This window comes from Ursus americanus, chromosome 34 (assembly GCF_024610735.1).
Source record: "Ursus americanus isolate L20-20 chromosome 34, mUrsAme1.1.p, whole genome shotgun sequence".
NCBI classification, from domain to species: domain Eukaryota; kingdom Metazoa; phylum Chordata; class Mammalia; order Carnivora; family Ursidae; genus Ursus; species Ursus americanus.
The window spans coordinates 16,871,923-16,896,403 of NC_142160.1; the positions used below are offsets into that span (position 1 = coordinate 16,871,923).

General features: G+C 43.8%; 2 protein-coding genes across 26 annotated transcripts in view; one reads left to right on the forward strand and one right to left on the reverse strand.

Moving 5' to 3' along the window:
* PCSK5 (proprotein convertase subtilisin/kexin type 5) overlaps positions 1–24,481 on the forward strand; it is a 447,222-nt gene that overhangs the window by 385,456 nt on the left and 37,285 nt on the right. For 2 of the 3 annotated variants that reach the window (XM_045781017.2, XM_045781020.2), the window contains 4 exons: positions 13,294–13,336; positions 16,228–16,364; positions 17,182–17,382; positions 21,949–22,026. In XM_045781017.2, the coding sequence (XP_045636973.2) occupies positions 13,294–13,336; positions 16,228–16,364; positions 17,182–17,382; positions 21,949–22,026 (459 nt within the window). The remainder of the gene's footprint in view (positions 1–13,293; positions 13,337–16,227; positions 16,365–17,181; positions 17,383–21,948; positions 22,027–24,481) is intronic. The other variant, XM_045781018.2, reaches the window with a different exon arrangement.
* The window catches only part of LOC123781498 (uncharacterized), a 138,688-nt gene that overhangs the window by 107,667 nt on the left and 6,540 nt on the right, over positions 1–24,481 (reverse strand). For 12 of the 23 annotated variants that reach the window (XR_015722895.1, XR_015722896.1, XR_015722901.1 and 9 more), the window contains one exon: positions 834–22,776. The gene's annotated coding sequence lies outside the window, so the exon portion shown is untranslated. Of the gene's footprint in view, positions 1–833; positions 22,777–24,481 lie in introns of those variants that run through there. The other 11 variants (XM_087858771.1, XM_087858770.1, XR_015722900.1 and 8 more) reach the window with 10 other exon arrangements.

Below are 24,481 nucleotides of genomic sequence, written 5' to 3' on the forward strand. Positions count from 1 at the left end.
TTTGATCTTCAAAGAACTTAAAACACCAGGCTAGTGGTCAGTAAATTGGATTTCGCTTTCAAGCTACCACTAGTGATCTTTTGGTCAAGTCCTGAAAACTCTAGATCTCAAAATCTGCTTAAAAAAAAAAAATGAGGAGGAGGTAGAAATTGAACAAGCTCAAGGGTCCCAAATTCAGATACCTACTGGTGCCAGCATCAGGTGGGCCAGCCGGGGACTCAGGCCCACAGGAGATACCCATCCTGGACCCCTTTGCAGCTCAGCCCGTCAAGGGTTTCGGGCAGAACTTTGAGTATTCAGACTTCCACGAGAAGTCTTTTGACTTCTTTGAACAGAGTACGGGTCAACGTTGTGCTGGCCAACAAAACATTTCTGCAAACCAGTTAACAGCTTCTGGCATACAGGCAGAAGGCCTACCAGGTCCTACCTTCTTAGTTTATACGATGTTTGGAGTCATCCCACAATTGGCGTGCAAGCCTAGTATTCAGAAGGGCGTATGGACCCCGGAAGGATGGTCCCTGGGTCCCTCCGGCCATCAAATGATTACAAATTGTGCCCATCACTCATCACTATTTCAGCAGTTCCAAGTGTTACTAATGAAAATCCAGATGGGTCTGCTGACTTTTGAGTAGGAGAAAGAGCTTAGAAAGAGCAATTAAAGGAAACAAAAGTCAATTTTTAACTGTAAGAAGCCCTTCCGGCCGATGGCATGCATAAGGAAGAGGAAGGGTCTTATAGAATCTACCACCTGACCCTAGAGACTCAGCAACCCCCCCCATAGCTGTTAGAAGGAAACGCATAGAAGTACAGAGAAAGAAGCGATCGAAACACACCTTATAGTCCACAGAAGCCATCAAATCACACAGGAGAGAAAACGGGTAGCAGTGAAGAAAGCACCAAGCACGGCAAAACTCTCAGATCCAGGGAACCATTTTTGAAGACAACGATTTGCAAAATCTGTGAGGTTTTAAAAAGGTAGAATCAGAGGCCAGGCTCCAAATCTAGAGGGAAGGAGAGATTCTCTGGTTGGTTCCTCCTGATTAATGAGTAAAAAGTCATCCAGTTGCCATAGCAACTTGAAGATACACAAAAGAAAACATCCCTTCTTTAAAATATTCCTGATGATGAATAGGCAGAGTCTTTAAAAAGATCTTTCTTAAAAATGTAAGAGGCTCTTTTTTCTTCCCCCCTATAAGAACATATCATAGAGGATGGCTCTGTGTGTGTTTCCCCAGATAACAGGACTTGCTTACACAAGCCTGAGTTTGCTTACACAAACCAGCAATTTGGGCAAAAAGTAATGACCAGAAAATATGTCTGTTGGAGAATAAATTGTTTTTCAGCAGTTTTGTTTCTGTTTAGGCAGCAAGGGAGACAAATGTTTGTTGTCTTGATTGTCTTTTTTCTAACAATACATTTCTTTGGGGTTGCCTTGGATGCTGAGAATGTGAAATGCACCTAGGCCGAGTCAGGAAATGAAAGGTTAGGCTTCTGTAACCTTCTCTTGTTGTTGAAATGGAGAAGTAATAAAAAATATGACTTCGGTGGGACTGCACGCCCAGTCCCTTTGCCTTCTCCAGCTTGGCTCCCACTGCCCCGGACACTTATTTCAGGATCCAAAGGATTGTTCTGTCTTGCTCCAGGCTGTTCAACTTTGGCAGAATATCCTGAGTCGATTGGAGAGTCCAAGCAAGTTCTTGAAATGAAAACTGTAATGATAAAATATCCTGGGGACCCCTTCTGTAGGCGGCGGAAGGCTCTTAATCGAATGATTTGGGTAACTGGCTGGTGCAAAGCCCAGCTAAGCATCTCAAGGCCCGTGGCCTGGACAGGCTTTAGCTGATGATGTGATGGGGGCTTTTGCAAACCAGTAGAGGGGTCAATGGTCTTGAGTCGCATGGTGAGGCTGCATAATATGGTCTTTTAGAGTGGGTGTGTAAATATTTTTAAGCAAGGATATGTCATCTTAAGTAGAGGCAGTGTGGAGGAGACAGAGAAGTCACTTGGAGTTCATAGGAATGGAAGTTTCCAAATCCACATTTGTTTTGTAGGACTGTGGTCAAGGGACTGAGGTCCTTTGGGGCTCGGCTTACTCATCCTTAACATGAGGAAGTTGGACCACGGTCAACTGAGCAAGCATATGCTACATGTTATCATCTCCCACCTGTGTCCTCAACGGCCCCTACTCCTGAGTGATAGGCTCGGCACATAGCACCACTCAGCTGCTCAAGCCAAAATTCTAGGAAACTCCATTTCTCCCTCTCTCTCTGGGCTTTGTTTAAAAATAACTCTCTCCAAGACTGAGAACCAATGAGCACTAAGACTAGGGAAGGAGGGGGCTGGGGGGCACGTACAGAAAAAGATCAAAGTATCAACTTGAGTACTTATGAAGCTAAAATGGCGAATTAGATCTATGAACAGTGAGCTTCCTAACCCTCCCTGCCCTGCATCAAACTTGCCCTTTCACTCAGGCACGCAAAGTTCCTTCTCTGAAATTCACTAATCACAGAGGATAAAGCATTCCTCTTTCCATTCGAAAGAAGTAGGTGAATGAGATGGCTATCTAGCTGAGTTCCTGGGACCAGATGAAACTAAGGTCTCCTACTCTTCCGCCATCTTGATGTCCAGAATCCAGAAGTAGGTGAATGAGAAAGGACTAGTAGCTATCTTCCCAAATATTTCAAGGAAACACAGGGGAAAATGCTGTTTGTAAATACTTGCTGTATCACTGTATTAGTTTTCCAAGGCTGCTGTAACAAAGTACCCCAAAGTGCCTTAAAACAATCAACATTTATCTCTTTCCCGGTGTTCCAGAGGTCGGAAGTCCAAACTCAAGGAGTCAGCAGGATTGACTGCTTCTGGAGGCTCTGAGGGAGAATCCTTCCTCACCTCTCCCTAGCTTCTGGTGGTTGCCAGCAAGCCCTGGCATTCCTTACCTTGCAGCTGCAACACTCCAATCCCTGCCTTGATGGTCTCATTACTGTCTTCCTTCCGTGTCCATGTGTCTGTCTTCATATGACCTTCTTCTATGGACATCACTCATTGAATTTAGCGCCCCCCCCCAACCAGTGTGACCTCATCTTAAGTTCATTATACCTGCAAAGACCCTATTTCCAAGTAAGGTCACATTCATGAGTACCAGAGGTCAGGACTTGAACATATTGTTTTGGGGGACATAACCCACAACAGTCACCAAGTCATTTCCACTTCCCACATATTTTTCATTCTGTCCACTTTGACCCAGCTCCACTACTATACTTGAGGCCAACCACATAACTTACCTGGATAGTACAATCATCTTCTCACTGATCTCTGTTCTTCTTCTCTTTCACTCTTGAAACCCATGCTCTGTGCCACCATAACCATGTTCTTTCTAAAATTTAAACCTGATCGTTTACAACCATCTATAATCATCTAAAGTGATTTCCCATGGCTCTGGACTAAGTCTGCCCTCCCAAGCATGACATGGAAGCTTCTTCATGACCCAGCCTCTTATCTCTTCTACCTTCCCTTCTCTGTTTCTTCTTGCTTCCTCATTACTCTAGCTACCCTAAATTCTTGGCAATCTATTTTGTATTTTCCTATTCTTTTATTTAAAATTCTGTGTGTTTTTGAGGTGACGGCAGCCATGCAGTATTCTGAGATCTTGCCCCTCCCTCTGTAGTTTCTTCAAGGGGGCATCTCATGAGCCCTTTTACTAAAGGAATCATCTCCATAGATTTAGCTCTGCCTTCAGGTCTTTCCACATGGAAAGCATTCTACTCTCTCTCCCTCAAACTCATTTTTCAAGTTCACTAAGCCTTCACTTCCTTAAGGAACCCTTCTGTGACCTCAATCCCCTCCCCTCAAAACACACTCCCTGGTTTAGGTATCACGCTATTTTCTTCTTAGTCAATTGTTCACAGTCCCGTTAGTAACACCACATAGCATTCACGTCATTTTCCTTGCTGCATTCCTCCCTACACCCTGAGCTCCCTATTGTATGAGGAACTAGTCATCATTTTAGCCCTAGTGAAGAGTAGGATTCAAAATGTATTTGTGAAAGAAACCATAACACAAGGGCATAACACACAGGACTAGGGCTGCTGAGATGAGTAAGATATATTTCCTGCCTATGGCAAATCATTCACCATTCACCATACCCCAACTCGATCATAGCTACAGCAGCAGTACAAAGTTTATCGGAAGCTCAAATGAAACAAAACAAAACAAAACAAAACAAGAAAATACTCATTCTTTCAAAACAACTACAGAACCCAAAAGAAACAACCAGGGGCGACTTGGTGACTCAGTCAGTTAAGCATCTGCCTTCAGCTCAGGTCATGATCCCAGGGTCCTGGGATTGAGCCCCACATTGTTGGGCTCCCTGCTCAGCGGGGAGTCTGCTTCCTCCTCTCCCTCTGCCCCTTCCCCCCACTCATGCTGTCTCGCCCCCAATCTCTTAAATAAAACCTTTTAAAAAAATGCTTCATATTCTTAGGACATCTGAGGTGAGCCTAAGCCTAAACTCCCTTCTGGCTCTTATATTTTATGATTTCAGGTTTTTCCTCAGAATTTTGAAGAACTTTCTGCCACTGTTTTAGTATCCTTTTGAAATAACTGATGCTCTTTCATCCACCAAATTTCTGAGTCCTCTTCTCATAGTATTTTCCTTCTTCTTACATACTATGACTATGTCTCTTTATCCTCCACAGACTAAGAGCTGTTTGTTCTCTGGGTTATTCTGCAATTTCACAATGATAGATCTTCTTGTAGATTAAAAAATAATAATATATATGTTTATGTTTATATATGTTTAATGTATTTTAATAATACATATGGTTAGTTCTTGGGACTAATGATTGTTATCTTTTAACAATTATGGAAAATTCCCAGGCTTTCCTTTTTTTTTTTTTTTTTTAATACTGCCTCATCCCCATTCTATTATTTCTTTTTGGAACTTCGACGTATATTAAACCTTCTCGTCCTAACCTCCTTGTCTCTTACTGCTCTTTCCTGTTTTCTACCTTTTTGTCCCTCTGAATTTTCTATCTTTTCTTTGTATCTATCTTTGAGATCACTCATTCTCCTTCTGCTATGCCTAACCTATGGTTTAATACGTCCACTGAGTTTTAATTTCGAATTTTTATGTCTTCCACTCATAAAGGTTATATTTGCCTCTTTTCCAATCTGATTACTTTTCTATTTTCAAGATTTTCTTTTATTTCTTCAAAAATATTAAACATTTGGGGGTGCCAGGGTGGTTCAGTCAGTTAAGTGTCTGCCTTTGGCTCAGGTCATGATCCAAGGGTCCTGGAATTAAGCCCCACATTGGGCTCCCTGCTCAGTGGGGAGCCTGCTTCTCCCTCTCCCCCTGCCCCCCAGCTCGTGCTCTCTCTCTCACTTTCTATCACAAATAAAATCTTTAAAAAATATTCAACACTTGTTATTCTTATATTCTGTGTCAGATCATTTCAAGATCAGTGGTCTCTGTGGGTCTGATTCTGATGTCTGTTATTTCTGCCAACTTTCTCTCAGAGTGCTTAATTTCCTTGTTTTTAATGTGACCAATTTCCTTGAAACTTTACCTACAGAATACTTTGTGATCTGAGCTAAGATTATGTTTCTCTCGAAAGGATTTGCATTTGCTTCTACCAATTGCCTTGGGATGTTATCTACTTAGAACTACTTTAAATTCAATTTTCCTTTTGAGATGTTCCTGAACACACAGATAACATGAATTTGGATAACCTGGGTGAGATCCAACTTATAGTTATATATTCTCAGAGGAGGTTTTATTGCTGTTTTTTAATCTACCCAATGCCAAGGCTAAGACTGGGATGATGTTTTTTGCTGTCCCCTTCTCCTGACAATTTTATTTTTCATTCATCCTTACACTGAAACTGTAGTCCTTCGGTTCCCATTTCAGTCTTGTATTTTATCTGGCAACCCTAACTATAATAAAAATGCTCTGAATTTTTCTATTCAAAAAGAGAGATAAAGGCTGATTAAGTGGTAAGAGAGAAAGAGAATCATAACTTGGTTTCTTTCAGGCCCTAAGCAAATATTTCTGTGGTATACTAGATTAGAGGTTTATCTCTTCTATATTTTGCCACATTGTGATTTCTTCTCTAATTAGCTTCGCTAATTACTGTCTCCTCATCAAATTCCTTGAGGGTAGGGATGGCCTTTCTTGTCTGTATATACTCCTTATAATCACCAAAGCACTGCATGGACTATCATACAGGTTCAGTTAAGTATTTGTTTATTGCTCCTACATCCACCCCCTGTTGAATGTTCCTCCTTTCTATGCACCCAAGTACTCGAGCCAGAGCCAGGGAGCCATCCCACTTCCTCACCTCCCACACCGTATCATCTGATCTTCTCAATTTTTATCTTTTTAGTTTCTCTCAAATCTGATTTATCTTCATTACTGCAGCCATAGTCTGAGTTTATGTCTAACCATTTCTCCTGCAGTATATTCCTTAAATGAGATTTCTCGAACACGTTACATAGAACCCTAGTTTTGCAAGATTGAATGGATATAACTGTTTCCACAGTTAAAGAAGTCATTTTCCAGGCAGCACCCACAATGATCATTTTAAGAAATTCAGATCACATCGGATATTTTTTTTAATAAAGCTTCTCATGATTCCTCACTACTTTTAGGTTGAATGCAAACCTCTTAAGCCTGGCCTATGATATTTGATCTGATCCTGCCTCTGACCTTGGCCTCATCTCCTGACTCTCTCCCTCTCTTTATCCGCTGTAGCCCTGCTGACCTTCTCCATGTTCCTTGAACAGATGAAGATCTGAAATACTGCCCTCAGAACCCACATGGCCATCTCCTTACCATTCCCATCTCCCTCAAAGGTCAATTCTCAAAAGGCTCTCTCTCCAACAAGCCTATCTAAATGAAGACCTCTCATCTCCATTCTAATCTCATCACTCTCTAACCCTTTATCTGAATTTATGTACTTATTTACATAGTTTTCTTCTTCATTCAATGAATATTTTTGGAGCTTCTGCTCTGTTCCAGGCAATACTCATGGGACCAAGGTACAGGAAAACAAAACCAAACCACCGTCCTCATGGAGCTTGCATTTTAGGAGCTGTTTCGTGCATTTCTTGAAGATTCACATCTTATTTATATTATAATAATTATCTAATTTTTCTTTTATTGTCTATTTTCCCTCTAAAATGGAAGCTCCGGAAGGAAGGAATGAGTGAACAAACAGCTGTAGTGAGCAATCCTCGTAAGCACTCAGCTGTGTGTATTCATACATCACTTCAACCTGTTAGTTGGTTGAGAGAAGAATGGGAATCCAGAAACAGCTTGCCTATTATGATATTCCATTGTTGGAACCAGAGGCCTTGGTAAAGACTAGAGTCCAATAGAGAACTGAGCCCTCTTTTAGCCAACATTTGTAGACAATGATTTAGATTATTTATTCTGGTCTCTCTACTACTGTGTCCCTCCAGGGGGCTGTGCCCCATTGTCAGCTGTACTATTGACATTATTGCCAATTCAAATATTTATTCATTGTCCTTGGACACCAGTGAGGACAAAATGATTGAAAATCATCAACAGTCCCCCTAACCAAGTACTTTGTATCCTGGCACCACTGAACCTTCCAGAAAAATCTTCTGTTTTGGCAAACCTGGTCAAAGGGTCCATTTTGTATGTGAGTGTTAATTATGTGAAGCAATTCTGAGTACAAGGCCTATCTGAATTACATACTTTTTAGTGCTATTTGGGGCTTATAATTAGTTGCACTCTGTGGGCATATAAATCTCCTACCCAGTCATTATTTTTGTGTGGAATGAAGAAGGTCAGTGCCTCTCTTACACTTTTGTACAGCATCATCCAATACAAAGTACATATTTACTCTGGGAGAGTATGCATTATTGACAACGTGCTTAATTAACTCCCAAAACAATTTAAGTATTGGCTGCTTGTAATATTGTCTCTCCCCTCAAAGGGAACAGTACATCTCCGTAGGGGACGGACTCTGCTGATGCTCCCACAAGGCCCCCGGTGCTCATAAAGAGAGTTGAGTTGCTTAAGAATGAGTGACCCAATGACAGTGCCTCAGTTGGCAAGTCTTGAGGCAGAGCCAAGAATAACCCCATTTCCTAGTGATCTGCCTCCTTTACGGAACCCTAGCAGAAAAACATTTCAAATTAAAAGTGAATTTTTAAAAAGGAGTTTGTATAAACATCTGCCATGGTTTTAACCAAACCCCACGGAAGATCGGTCTTGTCCTGGTGATGGAGAATGAGGAATTGCTGAGAAACCAAATGGAAAGACGAGAAAACAGAAGTGTGCAGGAAAGCAACAGAAAATGAAGAGTGTGACCAAAAGACCGGTTCTCTGGGGTGAGGGGTCTATGGAGAAGACCGTTTCCAGATGCGTGGCACAAATGACTGGAGCTCATAACCTGAGCATGCACATTCTTTCCTTAACAGAATTTTTTTTCTAACTAATTCCATGGCACACATTTATTAATATAGAAATATAATCAGAAATAACTACTATTAATATTTTAGCTTTTTCTATTTTTGATAGTCATCTCTGTACACACACAGAGATATGCATACATATTATATACATATCTAGATATGGATTACCTTCCTTATTCACATAGCTTCTCATGAAAATGTTTCCAAGTCATTAAATATTCTTGAGAAACAACATTTTAATGTATAAATGTACCATACTTTTTTAACCTATTCTCAGCAGATGAAGTTTCACGTTGTCTTTCAGAGGGACATAATCACCGGTTATTTCAATCTAGAAAGTTTTCTCTGGGGAACACATTTACATACTAAAGCTACAGAGGGTCATGGAAGGGTGAGAAAAATGGAATCTAGTCATATCATTCAAACGCATTCATTTATATCTATATTTTCCACTTATTTCCCAACCTCCAAAATGTTAGGTCAACAAGTCAATTAGAATCATAGAGTTTGTCTACAGATATGGAAGGGCTGGAAGCCAAGTACAGGAAGTCCTTATATACATGCAGATGTGTGAGCCCATCAGAGAATCATTCCTTCCACTTACAACTTTAAGGAATCAAACGTAAAACATATTTTTGGAAAGTTAGTATAGGAATTGATAAGCTCAGAGGTGGCATTCTGTTAGGTATGGCCTCAGTCACTCGTCTCCAAAGAGAAGTATGCAACCCACCGGCCTGCCAGAAAAAGGTAGAACTGGTACTTGCAATCATTTTGTTATTAAATTTTCTACTTTATCTTTCTACTATATATTTTTAAAAATTTTAAACATTCATGTACTAGCACACATAAATAATTCACACACACACACACATACACACACACACACACACACAGGCATTGCAGGCACATGCTACATTTTTTAAACCAATGGGGTAATCAATCAAAACAGTATGGACATTACTAAGTTTAGATTCTGTAATTAGGGAGCTTGTATAGTATTTGGGGCTAGAAACCTATGAAGAAGGGACAAAGCATCAGTGTGGTCCAATACTTTGCCTAAATGTGGGAAGCACTGGGAAGGCAAACATAGCCCCAAGTTTGGTCAAGCTTAGAATATAGGTGATTGGGACTGGGAAGGTAATTGAACCAAAAGGCTGAAGTCACGTGGGAAAAGCCAGCATCCAGGGCTTGATGAAATTACAATAAGGCAGGTGCCGCTTTATGGAACACTTACAGATGTGGCCTAAGTAGTCAAAGCAAAAGGATCCTAATAAGTCTAGGACCGCTAAGCAGGGACTGAGGTAGGCGAGAACCTAGGAGCCTCCCAAGAGCATAAGTTTAACCTGCCCGTTAGTCTAGCATCCTAAGCAGTTAAGCAGTAGGTCTGAGTAGTAAAGGACTGTGGAACAGATCAGTTTCAATAGGCAAGGGTAGAGGGAGGCCTTCAGTATGGATGAAAGTTCTGGAAACCTGAAAATGAATCTTGAAAGACATACCACCCTGACATTAATTTTTCCACATGGCTTTGCAGAGAGGTGATTCTGCCTCAACAATATACCTGATCCCTGGCTAATTCTGGCCTATCTAGACATAATATGGTAAAGGGCTATTCTTTAAAAAACCAAGTCTTTTGTCTCCTTCAAATGAAAAATACACATACAGTAAGATTTTAGAAAAAGCCAATTAGAGTCATTTTAGCTTCTGTGTATCTTTAATTATGTGATGCCAAGTTTATGTAAACCAAAAACAACAAATTCTTTTTCTCTGTGCATTTTAAAAATGTGGATCCCTTTCAAGTTTAAAATATCCCTTTTCTGGTACATTTTGTAAGCTAGATGTTCCTAACTCCTAAGGTGGCCCTGATCCATCCATAAACAACAGTGAAGGCTATAGGTAGCACTAGGAACTGAGTAACATGGCGGAGGATGGAAGTTGACCACTGAAGGTGAAGTTGAGAACAGCAGTCAACACCTCCATGAGAAGAGTGAGCTTCCCATGAGCCCCAGCACTGATCAAACTAAGGAAACCATGGAAAAGTAACAGAGGATCACAAAGACAGAGGGGACGCCATAGTTGTGCCCACCGTACCACCTAGAAAGGAGACAACAGACGTGAGTTTCCTCAAGAAAGGCAGGCTGTACCCCCATTTTGATGAGGCCTCTGCTCACACATTCTCCTTAGTGGGGACGTGAGCAGCTGGAAGCCAGTAACTGTTTCCGAAGGCTTTTTCCCCAAATGTGTGAGGCTCTCTCTGAATTCTAGCTGAAATGGCCCCATGTCCCCTCAGACTATGTTCTCTCAGCTCCAAAGTTTGACAACACCAAGGAACCAGAGCTTTTTAAACATCCTACTTTGGATACCACCTTCTGAGTCCACAATTCTAGCTTGTTTGGACTCTTCTACCCTAACCCCCAAACACACACACACACACACACACACACACACACACACACACACACACTGGAAGAGCCAGGAAAATTCATCTTTCTCCTTAAGCCAACCCTCTTTACCATCCAAATGCCAACTTGACTTTGAGTCAATTTCTAGGTTTGGGATTGTTTACCTTTCCTTAATCCCATCACAGCTGCCTCTCAGTGGTCAAGCTAAATCCACTTAGCTTATGTCTGACTTGTGGATCTTCTGGGGTGGAAAATTTTTTAAAATAATTCTTATTCTTCAGAATAACCAGTAATAATGACAAAGACTAATGGGCATTCATAAGCCGTTATAAGACATACTTCCTGTTCTATGCATTATTCATTTATGCAAACTATTGTAAAGGTACCAAATTCACTGTGCATTTGGGCTGGAAAGGTCCCTGGACTCAAGATTACATTGGTATGCACATTTCTGAAGCTTGGTTCTGTTTAACGTTTTCATCAGTGACCTGCCTAAAGGAGCAGAGAGCAAACTCATTAAATTCCTAGATGGGAGGGATGGCCAGAACATTAGAGAACAGGATTAGAATTTCCCCAGCCCTTGCCAAATTAGCAAAACTGTCAGAGTCAAATATGTTCATCGGGGACAGGCAGGGAAAAGTAGGCGGCCCCACTGTGAGCGGGGTAGGAGCAGTTTAGGAACAGAACTGAAAAGAATACAGATGCAAACACAGACACATCGCAGGAAATAAACTTGCCCAGTGGAACCACCAGTGTTCTCCGGGGCCTTTCCTTCCCCCTTAAAATGGATTGCGGAAGCATAAAGACCCCTCCCCACCTGCAAAAATTCTAAGAATTTCCATGAGCTTTTCTTCCTCAAGGCACCTATAGCTTCAGATTCCTTATATCATGCAATTAGCCTGCTTTATGGTTTCTTTCACTGTCCTGCTCTGGTCTGGTCGCTCTATAACAAACCATGTCCTCATACAACAGACACAAAGCCATTTCCCTACTGCGAGCACATATCATGGCCTCCTGCAGAAGGGTCTGGCTATGTCCTTGGCTGTCTTGACTCTTGTTCAATCCTTCCTATGGAAGGGGGTTGGCTGAATCTGGCCCAAGAGGGGGTCATACATTGCCAACCTCTGCCGGACTCAATTTCAGAATTTTTACCTTTTGAAGAGTCTTAGCAACCACTTTCTCCAACCAGATCATTTTACACCTATAGAAATCAGAAACCAGAAAGCAGAGCAAATTTATGCAAGTTCCCAAGGCAATTAAGCCAGGGTTAAAACTTCAAACTAGAAACAGATAGCCCAGTTCCCAGGCCAGGACCCTCTCCACTGCATCATCACTTGGCTATTTCCAGAAGGTTCTGTCCATCTCTGGTTAAACGGCAGAGCCTCTTATAGAAATTTTTCCACAATAACTTCTGGTATAATGCATCAGCCATATAACGTGTAATACACAGCAGTGTTCTCTTGCAACATCCCTATGAGAACCCAGGATGAACATCTGGCTAAAGATTTGAGTGAGGGGCAGACTTTGTGAAAACCAAAATAGAGCCTCGAGTAGATTAGAAAGGAAAGCTGTGTACAAAGTTCAAAGGACGAAATTTTGTTTGGTTTAAATAAAGTGAAAGGTCACACGCAATCCTGACATACCAAGAGGAACATTGCGAAGGGGAGCAACGGTTTTTCCATCTCCGATCAGAATGAAGAGAACAGAACTGGAGTATCATAGAAACCTTGCTGGAGGTCGCTCTGTGAGTCACAGGCACCGCGGGCCAGCGGAAATCATAGGAGTCCCTTAATAATTGGATCTGAGAATTGGCATCTTTCAGGGAGGGTTACGAGGAAGGGAAATAGACTGAATTCGTGATTCTCAAAGCCCTTGCTCTCTCATTGAGCCCTTGAAAGCTGCAGGAGAGAGTCTTTTTCTGAGTTAACAGGGACACATTGAATCATTATAATTCATGAGAACAGGACAGTTTCTTCAAGAGGTTTGTGAAGTCCCCAACACAAAGTAGATACTGTACTGGAAAAAAAAATAATCGTCCAGATTTCAAAGGAGCCTCCCAGATGACACTCCCTCACATTGGCAGGCATTTGGGGTAGCTCATGGAAAACCTACCGTTCAGAGCTGGGAGCCCGCCGCCCCTCCCTCAGTAGAGGCCTGGAGGTGCTTAATGTGGATGGTTCTTAGTCAGCCTGGGACTCGACTTCCTGGAAAATCAGGGCCAACCATTCATAAGAACTCTTATGTTACTAGCTTTGATAAACCTAAACCACCCCATACGTCGTGTTACTAATTACAAAAGGTATAATCTGTGCAAATATCATTTCTGGACAGTACCTTTCATGAAACCTCCCAAAAGATTATTAGTCTCAAGCCACGACTTTTGCAGAGCCCATCTTTCCAAACGATGGACTCTCGGTAATTACTATGTTTCATTATTATCATTTTCTTCCAGATGATCCAGGAACCTGTACGTCGTGCACCACGGGGTATTACATGTAAGTCTGGCTTTTTTTTTTTTTTCATGGCACTCCCTTTTCTACAGTTTAAGCATTACTGACTTAATCCTAAACCCAGTGATTAAAGCAAAGAGGCCGTGCGGCCTGAAGTGACTCTGCCCTGTCAGGCTATTAATGAACAGTTCTTGGATTTAGCAATAAGAGCCCAGCTGTTTCCTTGCCTCCAAAGGAGGCCCTCTTTTTCTTGGTCCTGGAAGTCACCCAACCTGACACTGGTGTCTAGGAATCTTGCCGTGGGTTACCAGGTTTCAGACCTTGCTGTTCATGGACAGACCTGAACGACAGACCAACCCCAAGCAAGCTATTTCCAAATGTCTGCGTGGAGACCTTGTCCTTCACAGGAGTCCGAAAGGCCAGGATGAAGCCAGGTACTTCATGAGCTCTGAATCACCCGCTGGGTAAGGAGAGACACAGACCACTAGGTTAAATGAAACACAGATAACAGACATTCCCAAAGTTCTCCGACTCTACAAGTCGAAGATGGGAGGTCTCCACGTCACCTCCGTTTCCTAGCCTGGTCTGCCTCCTAGGGCCCACTGGTGCCTATCTTGGAAGAAAAGCTAAGAAGGCAGAGGAGAAGAAAAGGCAGGCCCAGATAATTCATAAGCTGCATAATTCCTCCCTGTCACGCTAAGAACTGGGTGACAGCTTCACCCCCCAGTTCTTCTCTTCACCTTTCCACAAACGTGGCCAGGGACACGAGATTGATGTTACTCTCCAGAGGAAGAAACTGAAGGTCAGAGTGGCTGTGGGTTTCCTCGTGTTGCACCCCAAGCCAGTTGGTGGGGGGTGTCCAGGTTCAGGTCACCTCAACGTTAGTGGGCTGGCTCCTCCTGTCACCGCACTGCCTTTCGCCTCTATCACATTCGAGGGGCGGTCATGGGTGAGAAGATGCTGAGAGGGGTCAGGAGCTTGGGAGGGAAAGGGGAGCCCAACGAGCTGAAGCATATCAAAAAGTATCAGCTTTATCATTACTTAAGCTTAGAGTTTTCATTCAACTCTCGTACAGTAGCCTGTGCTCTCTATATTAACTATGTCCACATCTCCACATTCCTGACCTACTGGTTTAAATTACCGTCCCATAAACAGGGGAGGAGGGATGGAGAAGAGACCCCCAAACGTGATTATTATAAGGTAGAACAGAGGAGAATAAAGTGAGCAGAAAGCAATCTGTCATGTTCACAGTTGCCCTTTACCCAGCACACAGCCTGTCACAGACACCCCAGGCGGAGAATAACAGCAGAAACGCAAACATTCTTTGGTGAGGACACATGGTTGGGGGCACAGAATGTCCCTCAAAGAACCGAGGAAGGAGAATAGACTCGAATAACAACCATGCAGAAGTGGGTGAGGAGGAAAAAAAAAATAATAAGATGTATGTAAGGAATTCTCCTGTTTGTTCCTTTCTCTGCATCCCTGGTCTAACTGCGTCCTTCCTCACATTGTTGACACGAGAGCACAGCCCTCCACCTGCACCTGCTTCCCCCGTCACCTGAGAGCGCCCTGTTCCACCCTGGAGCCAGCCCTGAGAGCCGCTCCTGTGTGCTGCTGGCCATGGACGAACAGGGTCCATAAAACCCTTGAGAAATAAACACATGGAAAGAACATGCCCAGTATCCCCGAGATTAAAACAGGAGATATTTGTTTCAAGAAACACACAGGTATAACCCTTTAGAATGTTTAGTAACTTTGAAGAAAGCGAATAATATATTGTATCGGAGAAGTTGTTAATGAAGAAATACAAAGCTTTCCTCGCATACCTTGTTGATGCTATGAAATTCACCAAAGGGCAAAGGTCAGCTTGATTCTGCTCCCCCTTCAAATGGGCTGGTAATTCAGTAGAGTCTGAAATACAGCATTCAGGCACCTGGGTGGCTCAATCGGTTAAGCGTCTGCCTTCGGCTCAGGTCATGATCCTGGGGTCCTGGGATCAAGTCCTGCATCAGGCTCCCTGCTCAGCGGGGGGGTCTGCTTCTCCCTCTGCCCTCCCCCCACTTGTGATCACACTCTCTCTCAAAAATAAATAAGTTAAATAAAAAGTTAAAAAAAGGTTTGGAAAAAATAAAATACAACATTCCACTGGAGAATGAGAAGGGACATTATGCATAAAAATATAAATAGGTAAAAATGAAGACACTTCACTCTTAATGAGCTAGTTTTAAAAATAACAATTAAAAAAATCTAGCTGTAGACATTTTGGTAAGTTACTTGAACTCAATACTGAGCTGTTTCCAAATGTCTGCGTGGAGACCTTGTCCTTCACAGGAGTCAGAAAGGCCAGCATGGAGCCAGGAACCTCCAGAGCTCTGAATCACCCGCTGGGTAATGAGACACACAGACCACTAGGTTAAAATGAAACACAGATAACAATCCTCCCACAGTTCTCCAGCTCAACTCTACAAGTCAAAGGTGGGAGGTCTCCACATCACCTCCCCTTCTAGTTGCCATATTACAGAAGCCTGTTCAAATCCCAGGCCTGCCTTTAACTACCTACGGGACTTCAGGCATTTCACCTCGAGACTCAGTTCCCTTACCTAGAAATTAAAGACAAGTAATAGCTACCATACGGGAATTGCATGGAGGTTGAAATGAGGACTTAATGCATCATCAGTAATCAATAAATATGGGTACCCCTTTCCTTCTCCCCAGCCTCTTCTGCCCCTGACGATGCGTCCTCAGGGTCCAGAGGGAGATGGTTAATGACTTGTTTGGTGAGCACACATAGACCAAGTTTTTGTCCTCGAAACCCAAATATCTACACCTGTTAAAAACGATGTGTAGACAGAGGTCAGGATATTAAATTATGGTGGTGAAGAAAAATATGTCAACATAGCTCACGGAAGAAACTCCATCTCCAACCCCCCCCTTAGGTTTGAACACCACTGTTACAAGACCTGTCCCGAGAAGACCTACAGCGAAGAATCGGAATGCAAAGCGTGTGAAACCAACTGTGGCAGTTGTGACCAGCATCAGTGCTACTGGTGTGAAGAGGGCTTCTTTCTCCTGGGTAAGCCTGAGAACCACACAGCACAAAGACGAAACAAGTCTCCAGAGCCCCACCCAGACATGAGGGCCCTCGCTTGATTGGTTTCAGACTCTTCCTGTGCCTCTTGTCCAATGATGGATTTTAATTTGGTTTGAAAATAAACATTAGCCAGGACTCCTTCCTTCTGCTTTTATCACTGAAGCAGAGTTCCTACGTTGCTCATTCATTTCAAACATCTCCAAGCTGATGGAAACAGGAGTGAAGGGGGCGGAGGGGGGGGGGATGCTGAAGAGAAATGCCTTAGAACGAATCACCTGGGATATTCAGAACCAGGACTCTTTCCTGGAGACTGAATCCACGCTATATATTCCTAAGCACTGTTAAAGTTCCACAAGACCCTTCGTCTGCGGGTTTGGCCAATCCCGGATGGCTAGGAAAGAAATACACTAGGAATCTCCCAGCGGAAGGACGAACAGTCCAATGCTCTCGAACGTCTGCAGGATCAGCCCACACTGATCTCCTGTGGTTTACACAGAGGTTCCTTTGATTTGTACTTTTTCAAGGCCCTGAGAATTTAAAGTTCTTTACTCTATGCTCTTTGCCCTTTAACCCCTTGAGCAAACTTCAATTCTTGGTTAAAAGAGGACTGGCATGTTGGACTTAAGACACATTTCTTGATTGAAATAAGCTTATGCCAGTTGGGTTTCTTTAAAAACAAACTCAAACGAAGAATGTTCCTGAGATTCTCCGCGGCCTGTTTAGAACCCGGCCGCGCACAGAGCCCAGGCCAAGGCAGCCAGGGACCTACCTTCCTGATCCCTCCCGTGTTCTCCTGCAGGCGGCTCGTGTGTGAGGAGCTGTGGCCCTGGCTACTTCGGGGACCCAGAGCTGGGACAATGTGAGCGCTGCCACCCGGCATGTGAGACCTGCACTGGCTTCGGCCACCATCAGTGTAGCAGCTGCCAGCAAGGGCTGCAGCTGCGGCAGGGGACGTGTGCGGGGCCTGCCCAGACCCAGGAGGAAGGCAAATCCTGGAACGGTATGTGCCTCCTGAGAGAGAGACAGAGAGAGCGAAAGCAGGTGTCTGGCCACCTTCTCTGCCTGCCTCCCTCCCTCTTTAACGCTTGCTTTTGGGCTAGCCCAGAGATGAAGGCAGGGAGTCAACCAAAGCTTGGGGTGGGAAAGGGTAGGAGGCTGTGGTTCGTTGGCATCTGACCTGATGGGAAACCCAAAGCACAACCTATGGGTGGTGTGGCCCGTGAGCTCCTATCCAGTGGAGGAGACCTCAGAGCAGGTAAAGGGAGCCATGTAGGGAAGTGGCCCAATGACCAATGTCTCAAAGATCTCAGAATAGCTTCTATCTAAGGTAAAGGGAAATGACTGGTAAAGGTGGGCTTTTTCGGTTGGACAAGGAAGAACTGCTCTAAAGTATTGGAACTTAAGCTGAGACCACGGATCTTTCTGGCTGACTGATTAGAACCTAGCATCATCCAAGCTTGCCTTTTAAAAGTCCCCCTCCAGGGGTGCCTGCGTGGCTCACTCAGTGAAGCGTCCCACTCTTGATTTCGGAGCAGGTCATGATCTCCAGGTTGTGAGATCGAGCCCCAAGTCCGGCTCCACACTCAGTGGGGAGTCTGCTTGAGATTCTCTCTCTCCCTCTTCCTCTCCCCCTACTCGTTCTGTCTCACAAGTAAAATAAAATGAAAGTCCCCCCTCCAGCTACAGGTGGGGAAAGGGGGGACTCTGACGGGGGCAGGAGGAAGGGTGTGGGAGCTTGCCGTCTAACAGTAAAGGCTTGTGCGTGTTGGCTCATTCCTACCTGTGTCTTCAGCACCGACCTCCTCACACTGGAGTCTCAGTCACATGCTTCCTTGCAAGGTAGTTACAAACTCCAATGACCTCTCTGCGTCTCTGGTGGTTAAAAAACAAAACCCTCTAACTGCTGGAAAAATCTGACTCACATTCTATGCAGAGACACTCATGAAAACAAGAGATGCTCTCCGTTTGATTTCAAGGCAAGGATTTGTTAAAAAGGTCATTTCAGTGCAGCGGCCGTGGAAGTCTGCTCGGGATGAGTCTTCGAAGGGCTGGGGCGAGGGACAGATCCCAGGGAAGGAGAGAGGCTCTTGCTGGGTCTGAGGAGGGACATCCAGGGCGACTGTCCACCACGACAGTGTCGCATATGTGACTTAAAGGAAAAGCAGCACAGAGACCATCACAAACCCAGCAGCCAAAGGCCACGGAGAACACGGGCCAATTTCAGAGACATAGCTGGGAAGAAAATCATTCAATCCAGATTGGGATATCTTCCGTGAATTATAGCTGGACCCAAATGCTGAAAACGAGTTTGTCTGGCATTCAGGCATTTAAGAGACAGCGCGAGCCAAGAGGAAAATAGTCTGGTCCTGTGTTTCTAGCTCAGAACATCTGTATTTTATCTGGCATCCAGATGATGAAAAGGTCCAGGGAGCCAAGAGTCAGGGCAGATTTGATTCCCCAAATGATGACACGTCCCTTTCAACTGGACTACGCACTTTGCAAAGCAGAAGTCGGGCCTCGACTGTTCCCCTTTGTCAGAGCACCACGCCCACCCCTCCGCACTTTTCACTGTCAAGATACAGTGTTTTTGAAGAAAGGAAGGTATTAGTCCATTTGGGGATTTAGCACTAATAAGGGATTTGGGAAGCAGATGAGAATGTTTCTCATGGCTGGACAAAAGCAATAAAGTCAGCGACATGGCTGCACTTCTCTATGATCTAGGAAATCAGACATGCAGACTATTAGCAGTGAAGAAAACCAGTTTCTTCACTGAGCAAGGTAAGGCCCTCGCTCAGCTTCCCCAGCAGTGTTTAGACAACACTGAGGTAGACCGTAAGTGGGAAATGCACTCCATTAAGTCCTGGGAGTATTTGAGCCAACGCCTACATCTTTCCCCTGACTTCTAACTCTTAAAAAACAAACAAAAACAAAACAAAACAAACAAACAAAAAAAAAAAAACAACCAAGGTTGAGAGCATAATAGGACAGAAGGTTCCAGAAAACAGGCACTAATTAGCCACCCCTTTCAGATGAGGCTAAGCAGGTTGCAGCCATCCTGGGGCAACTCAGAGGGAGCCCAGACAATGGACAGAATGGTCCTAAAAGAATAGAGCTGCCTTGTGACCTCAGCAAGGGGGTGTTGGGGCTTTTGACACAGTTGCAGATCCACATAGGGAAGGTAAAATGGGGCAAACTTCAGTCCCCTCCTTCACCCACATGACCTCCCAGCAGAAACAATCAGATCTTGTTTGCATCCGAAGACCACGACTGCCCCCATTGTCTGGGCCAGCATGAGTTGGGGAAATAGCCTTGAAATAAAAATCCAACTAGACTTCCCTGAACCCCTCTCTTAATAAAGTGGCTTCCCATGATGAGAAGACCATCATTCTTTGTTAACTACACACACGGTGGGACTACCTCTCGCCCCAGTCCAAGGATGGAGATTTCCCTACATGTTGGACCATGCCCGGCCAATCCTCCAGCCAAGACTAAGTGATTCCCAAAGATGGCCGCTCAACTCTGTTCTTCCTGCCAGCAAAGAATTGCTTGCACCAAAATACAGATCCCTACAAGATCCCCTGTCCTCGTCACTAATACCCTGTGAAGACTCCAAGTCCAATGTCCCTGCATGGCAGCAACAGAACCAATATTAAGTAGGCTGCTAATGGCTCCCACAGTGACTCAGGCATCACAGAGCGACAATTGGTGGAAACGTTCAGGTGCGGCAGGCCACGGTTCGGCTGCTTTCCTGAATCCATCATTGGGAATGGAAACAGTTTACTCTATGACTGTTAAGTCATTTGGACTTTCTTAAGTGGTTTTGCCCCTGGTAGTGCCAGAAAGTCCGAAGAATAATTCCTGCACATTTCCCCTACGCACCTATTTCCATCATCGATTAAAACCGTGTCTGTAGCAGGCTCTAATTACATATTCTGATGATAGTTTAATCTACAAAGCGCAGACATGGGGAATTAACTTTTTATCTTTGACCACATCCTAACAATTTTTCACTAGCCTGTCTTTTGATCTTAATTCCTAGGCCCTGAGGAATCCCAGAGCCAGTCACAAACACAGCCATATGTAAAAAATAAATCTCAGTGGTGGGGAGATATGTTGCCTATGTGTAACCAAATCTTCGAGAGCTTTAAAGACACCACGGAAGTCTGATTTTTAGAAGCACTCTGTAGATATATACAGTTGCCTCGCTTAGAAAAGAGGACCTCATTTTTACTTAACCAACCAGAACTCAGGGAAGAAAACACAGGACTCTGGATGAGTAAATGATTAAACCTTTGGCCCACAGAATCCCTAGAGGAACCACGTGTCTCCACTTGCCCTGATTGTTAAATATCCCGGAATGTCAATAGGGGATCATCGAACGATCCCCAGCTAGAAATCAGCTACGATGGGAGATCGGCAAACACCACAAATCAAGTTTTTGGTCTTGTGTTCCAAAAAGCCATTTTACTGGTACACCACTACGCTGACCTTGACCAAACTATTTTAAAATCCAAATTAGTCACTAAAAAGTCTCTCTAGTGGATGTAGGCTTTTGAGGTACGCATACCAGGATTCAGATCCTGGCTCTGGTCTTCACCAGCTGTGTGACCTTGAACAAGGTACTCATCCTGTCTGAATCTTAGTTCCGTCGTCCATAAAGTAAGAACAACTTCAGCCAAGGTCATTCCGGGAATTAAATGCGAGAACACACGTAAAGCTCCCCGGACAGAAGACGACACAATAAAAGTTTAACTACTCCCCCGCCCTTTAACCTGACCCAGTCTTAACACGGAAAACACTAGTTCACTTTCAAAACAGTCTTCCCTGTCAAAAGCAAGTAATTCTGGGGGGCCTAGGTCGGGGATGAAGGGTCCCAGAAAGAAGGCAGCAAATAGCGTTCAGCTGGGTGCCTAGGAGCCAAGCAGAGTCCCGACTCAGCCAATAATGTGTATAAAGATGTCCACAGCCGCTTATAACCACCAAAAAAAGGGGGGGGGGATGGAGCAACCTAAAAATGTAACCAAAGAAAAATATTAAGTGAATTGTGCTTCATGCAAATACATAACCCATTAAAAATAGTATGAACAAAGAATGTTAATAGCAAGAGAATACGCCTATAAAATTTATAATATCAAATGCAGGGGCACCTGGGTGAAGTGTCTGCTCAGTGGGTGAAGTGTCTGCCTTCAGCTCAGGTCATGATCCCAGGGTCCTGGGATGGAGCCCCACATGGGGCTCCCTACCCAGTGGGGAGGCTGCTTCTCCCTCTCCCCCTGCCTGCCGCTCCCCCTGCTTGCGCTCTCTCTCTGTCAAATAAATAAATAAAATCTTAAAAAAATGCAAAATGTAGGGTCAGTATTATCTACGCAGCAGACGTAAATGATTACACACACATACACGTGCGTGATTATACTCACACGTTCCGTATGAGGTCGGGGAATCTACGCGCCGACGTGCATACACCACGGGCATTTCTGGGTGGTAAGGTGATACGTGAAATGGACCTTCTTCATCTTTCTTGCATTAAAAAAATAAAACACTTTTTTTTTTTTCCTAACAAAAAAAGAGCCTGTGCCCACTGCAAGCCCATCTTCGGTGAGGAGCCGGCCACAGCAGCGACGGCGGAAATTTCATATCAAAAGAGGTAACAGGGAAATAGGAATCACAGTGAATCAAAAACGTCTGTGACGTACAAACCAACCCAAGAAGATGGGCTACAAGGAGCAAATGGGTCCTCAGAGAGAAACAGAAGGACGCGGTGACCACAACGTAGGCGCCCAAAGGCCAGAGACTGGGAGGGAACTCAGCCGTGGAGCTTTCTGGAACACCTAAGGGTGTTCCTGATGTGCTGAGTGGTTGTATCTGGGAGAGGCTACCAAGAAAAGCCTCCGTCCTTGCAGATCGGTAATAGGGCTGGAAAAGCACCTTTTGCCTTCCAGTCACTGTAGTAGCTTAGTATTTGAAATAACAGAGATTGGGGGAAAAAAAACCCAAGTGGTCACCAACGGTTATGAGTTAGAAAAATGAAGTATGATACATCCACGCAATGGAATGCTGTGGAGCCGTAAACAAGAGCGAAGGGGTTCTTTATGTGCTGAAAGAGGATGGGCCCCAAAATACATTATTACCAAAACAAAACAAAAACCAATGTGATAAACAGTGTGAAAAGACACAGTTTATATAAAAAGGGTGGAGAGATACTTTATGATATATTCACTTTCTTCGGTTTTGTTCGGGTTTTTTTTTTTAACTGTGCGAGTATTGCTTATTTAAAAAATGTTTTTTAAATAAAACTCCCCTTTTATATGGTTTAGCTATAGTCATTTCTGAAGGACAGACATTATCTTGGTCAAGGTGATTTTTTTTCTTTGAGGTCTTGTCCAGTCTAGAATTCCTGGAGTGGAAAAAAAATGAAAAACCATGATAAATATCAAAATTTACTTGTGATTAAGTCCCTAATCTTTTATGATAAAAAGCTGTGGCGGGCAATGATGATCCGTGGCCCACACTTAATTGCTGTTAACTGTGTGCACAGAGCACCCTCTAGTGGACATGTGCTGGCATTACAGAATTTTATATCGAGGGTATCCCAGTAAAATCTCAAACCGCCAGAATGTGAGATATATGTAATTATAAATACATATGTAGATATATACATTATATTTTACAAAAATGTGAGAAAATTCATTAAAACTCTTATCTTTCTAAATAAAAAATTTTAGTATAAGAACAATAAAATTGGGGCACCTGGGTGGTTCAGTCAGTTAAATGTTTGCTTTCTGCTCAGGTCATGATCCCAGGGTCCTGGGATAGACCCCACTTCGGGCTCCCGGATGGGTGGGGAGTCTGCCTCTTCCTCTCCCTCCGCCCCTCCCCTCCACTCCACTTGTGTGTGCTCGCTCGCTCACTCGGTCTCAAATAAACAAAATCTTTAAAAAAAAAAAAACGATAAAAAAATTCAAACCCTGAGGGGGTAAAAATTCAACACCTGGCCTAGACATAGAATATAAAAGATTGTCGAGGTGTCTGATAAATATTATTTTGCTATTATTTTTTAGAACTGCTTTCAGCCATTGAGTATCTTTTGTTTCAGTTCCACTGAAATATAATTGACATAACACTGTCAGGCTTAACAAGTATAATGTGATGACTTGATACACGTATGTATTGCAAAATGATTACCCCCATAAGGTTAACGCATCCACCACCCCCATAGTTACCGTGTGTGTGTGTGTGTGTGTGTGTGTGTGTGTGTGGTGAGAACGTATAAGAGCTATTCTCTTAGCAACTTTCGCATTACAGTAGAGCATTAGCTATAGACACCATGCTGGACCTTACATCCCCAGCACTTACTCCTCTTATGACTGGAAGGTTGTACCTTTGGTCCCCTCTCACCCATTCCCCCACCCCACCCCGACCCCTGGCAACCACCCATCTACTCTAGGAGTTTGGTTTCCTTGTAGGTTGCACATAGAAGTGAGATCACGCAGTATTTGTCTTTCTCTCTCTGACATATTTCATTTAGCCTAGTGCTCAAGATTTATCCATTTGTTGCAAATAGTGTTCCTTTCTACACATATAGACCATCTTCTTTATCCATTCATGCATCGATGGACACTTAGGTGGTTTCCATGTCTTGGCTCTCGTAAATAAGGCTGCAATGAACGTGGGAGGACAGGTATCCCTTCAAGATAGTGATTTCATTTCCTTCGGTTATATACACAGAAGTGGAATTGCTGGAGCGTAGGGTAGTTCCATTTTTAATCTTTTGAGGACCCTCCATACCGTTTTGCCACAGTGGCTGTGCCCATTTACAGCCCCAGCAACGGTGCACAAGGGTTCCCTTTTCTCCACCTCCTCACCGACACTTGCTATCTCTTCGTGAGCCCAGCCCTTCTAACGGGTGTGAGGTGCTCTTTTGATCTGCGTCTCCCTGGCGATCAGCGAGGACTGATGTATGGCAACCAAACTGTTGCTCATTTCTGCCGCCTTCTCTTTTGGGTTAAGTGAGATCGTCAGGATCCCAAGGCCTTCGGGGAAACACCTGGACGGGCAGAGATTCCTGTCGTCTTTTGTGGGAAGCCTGTGCCTGGCCCTGC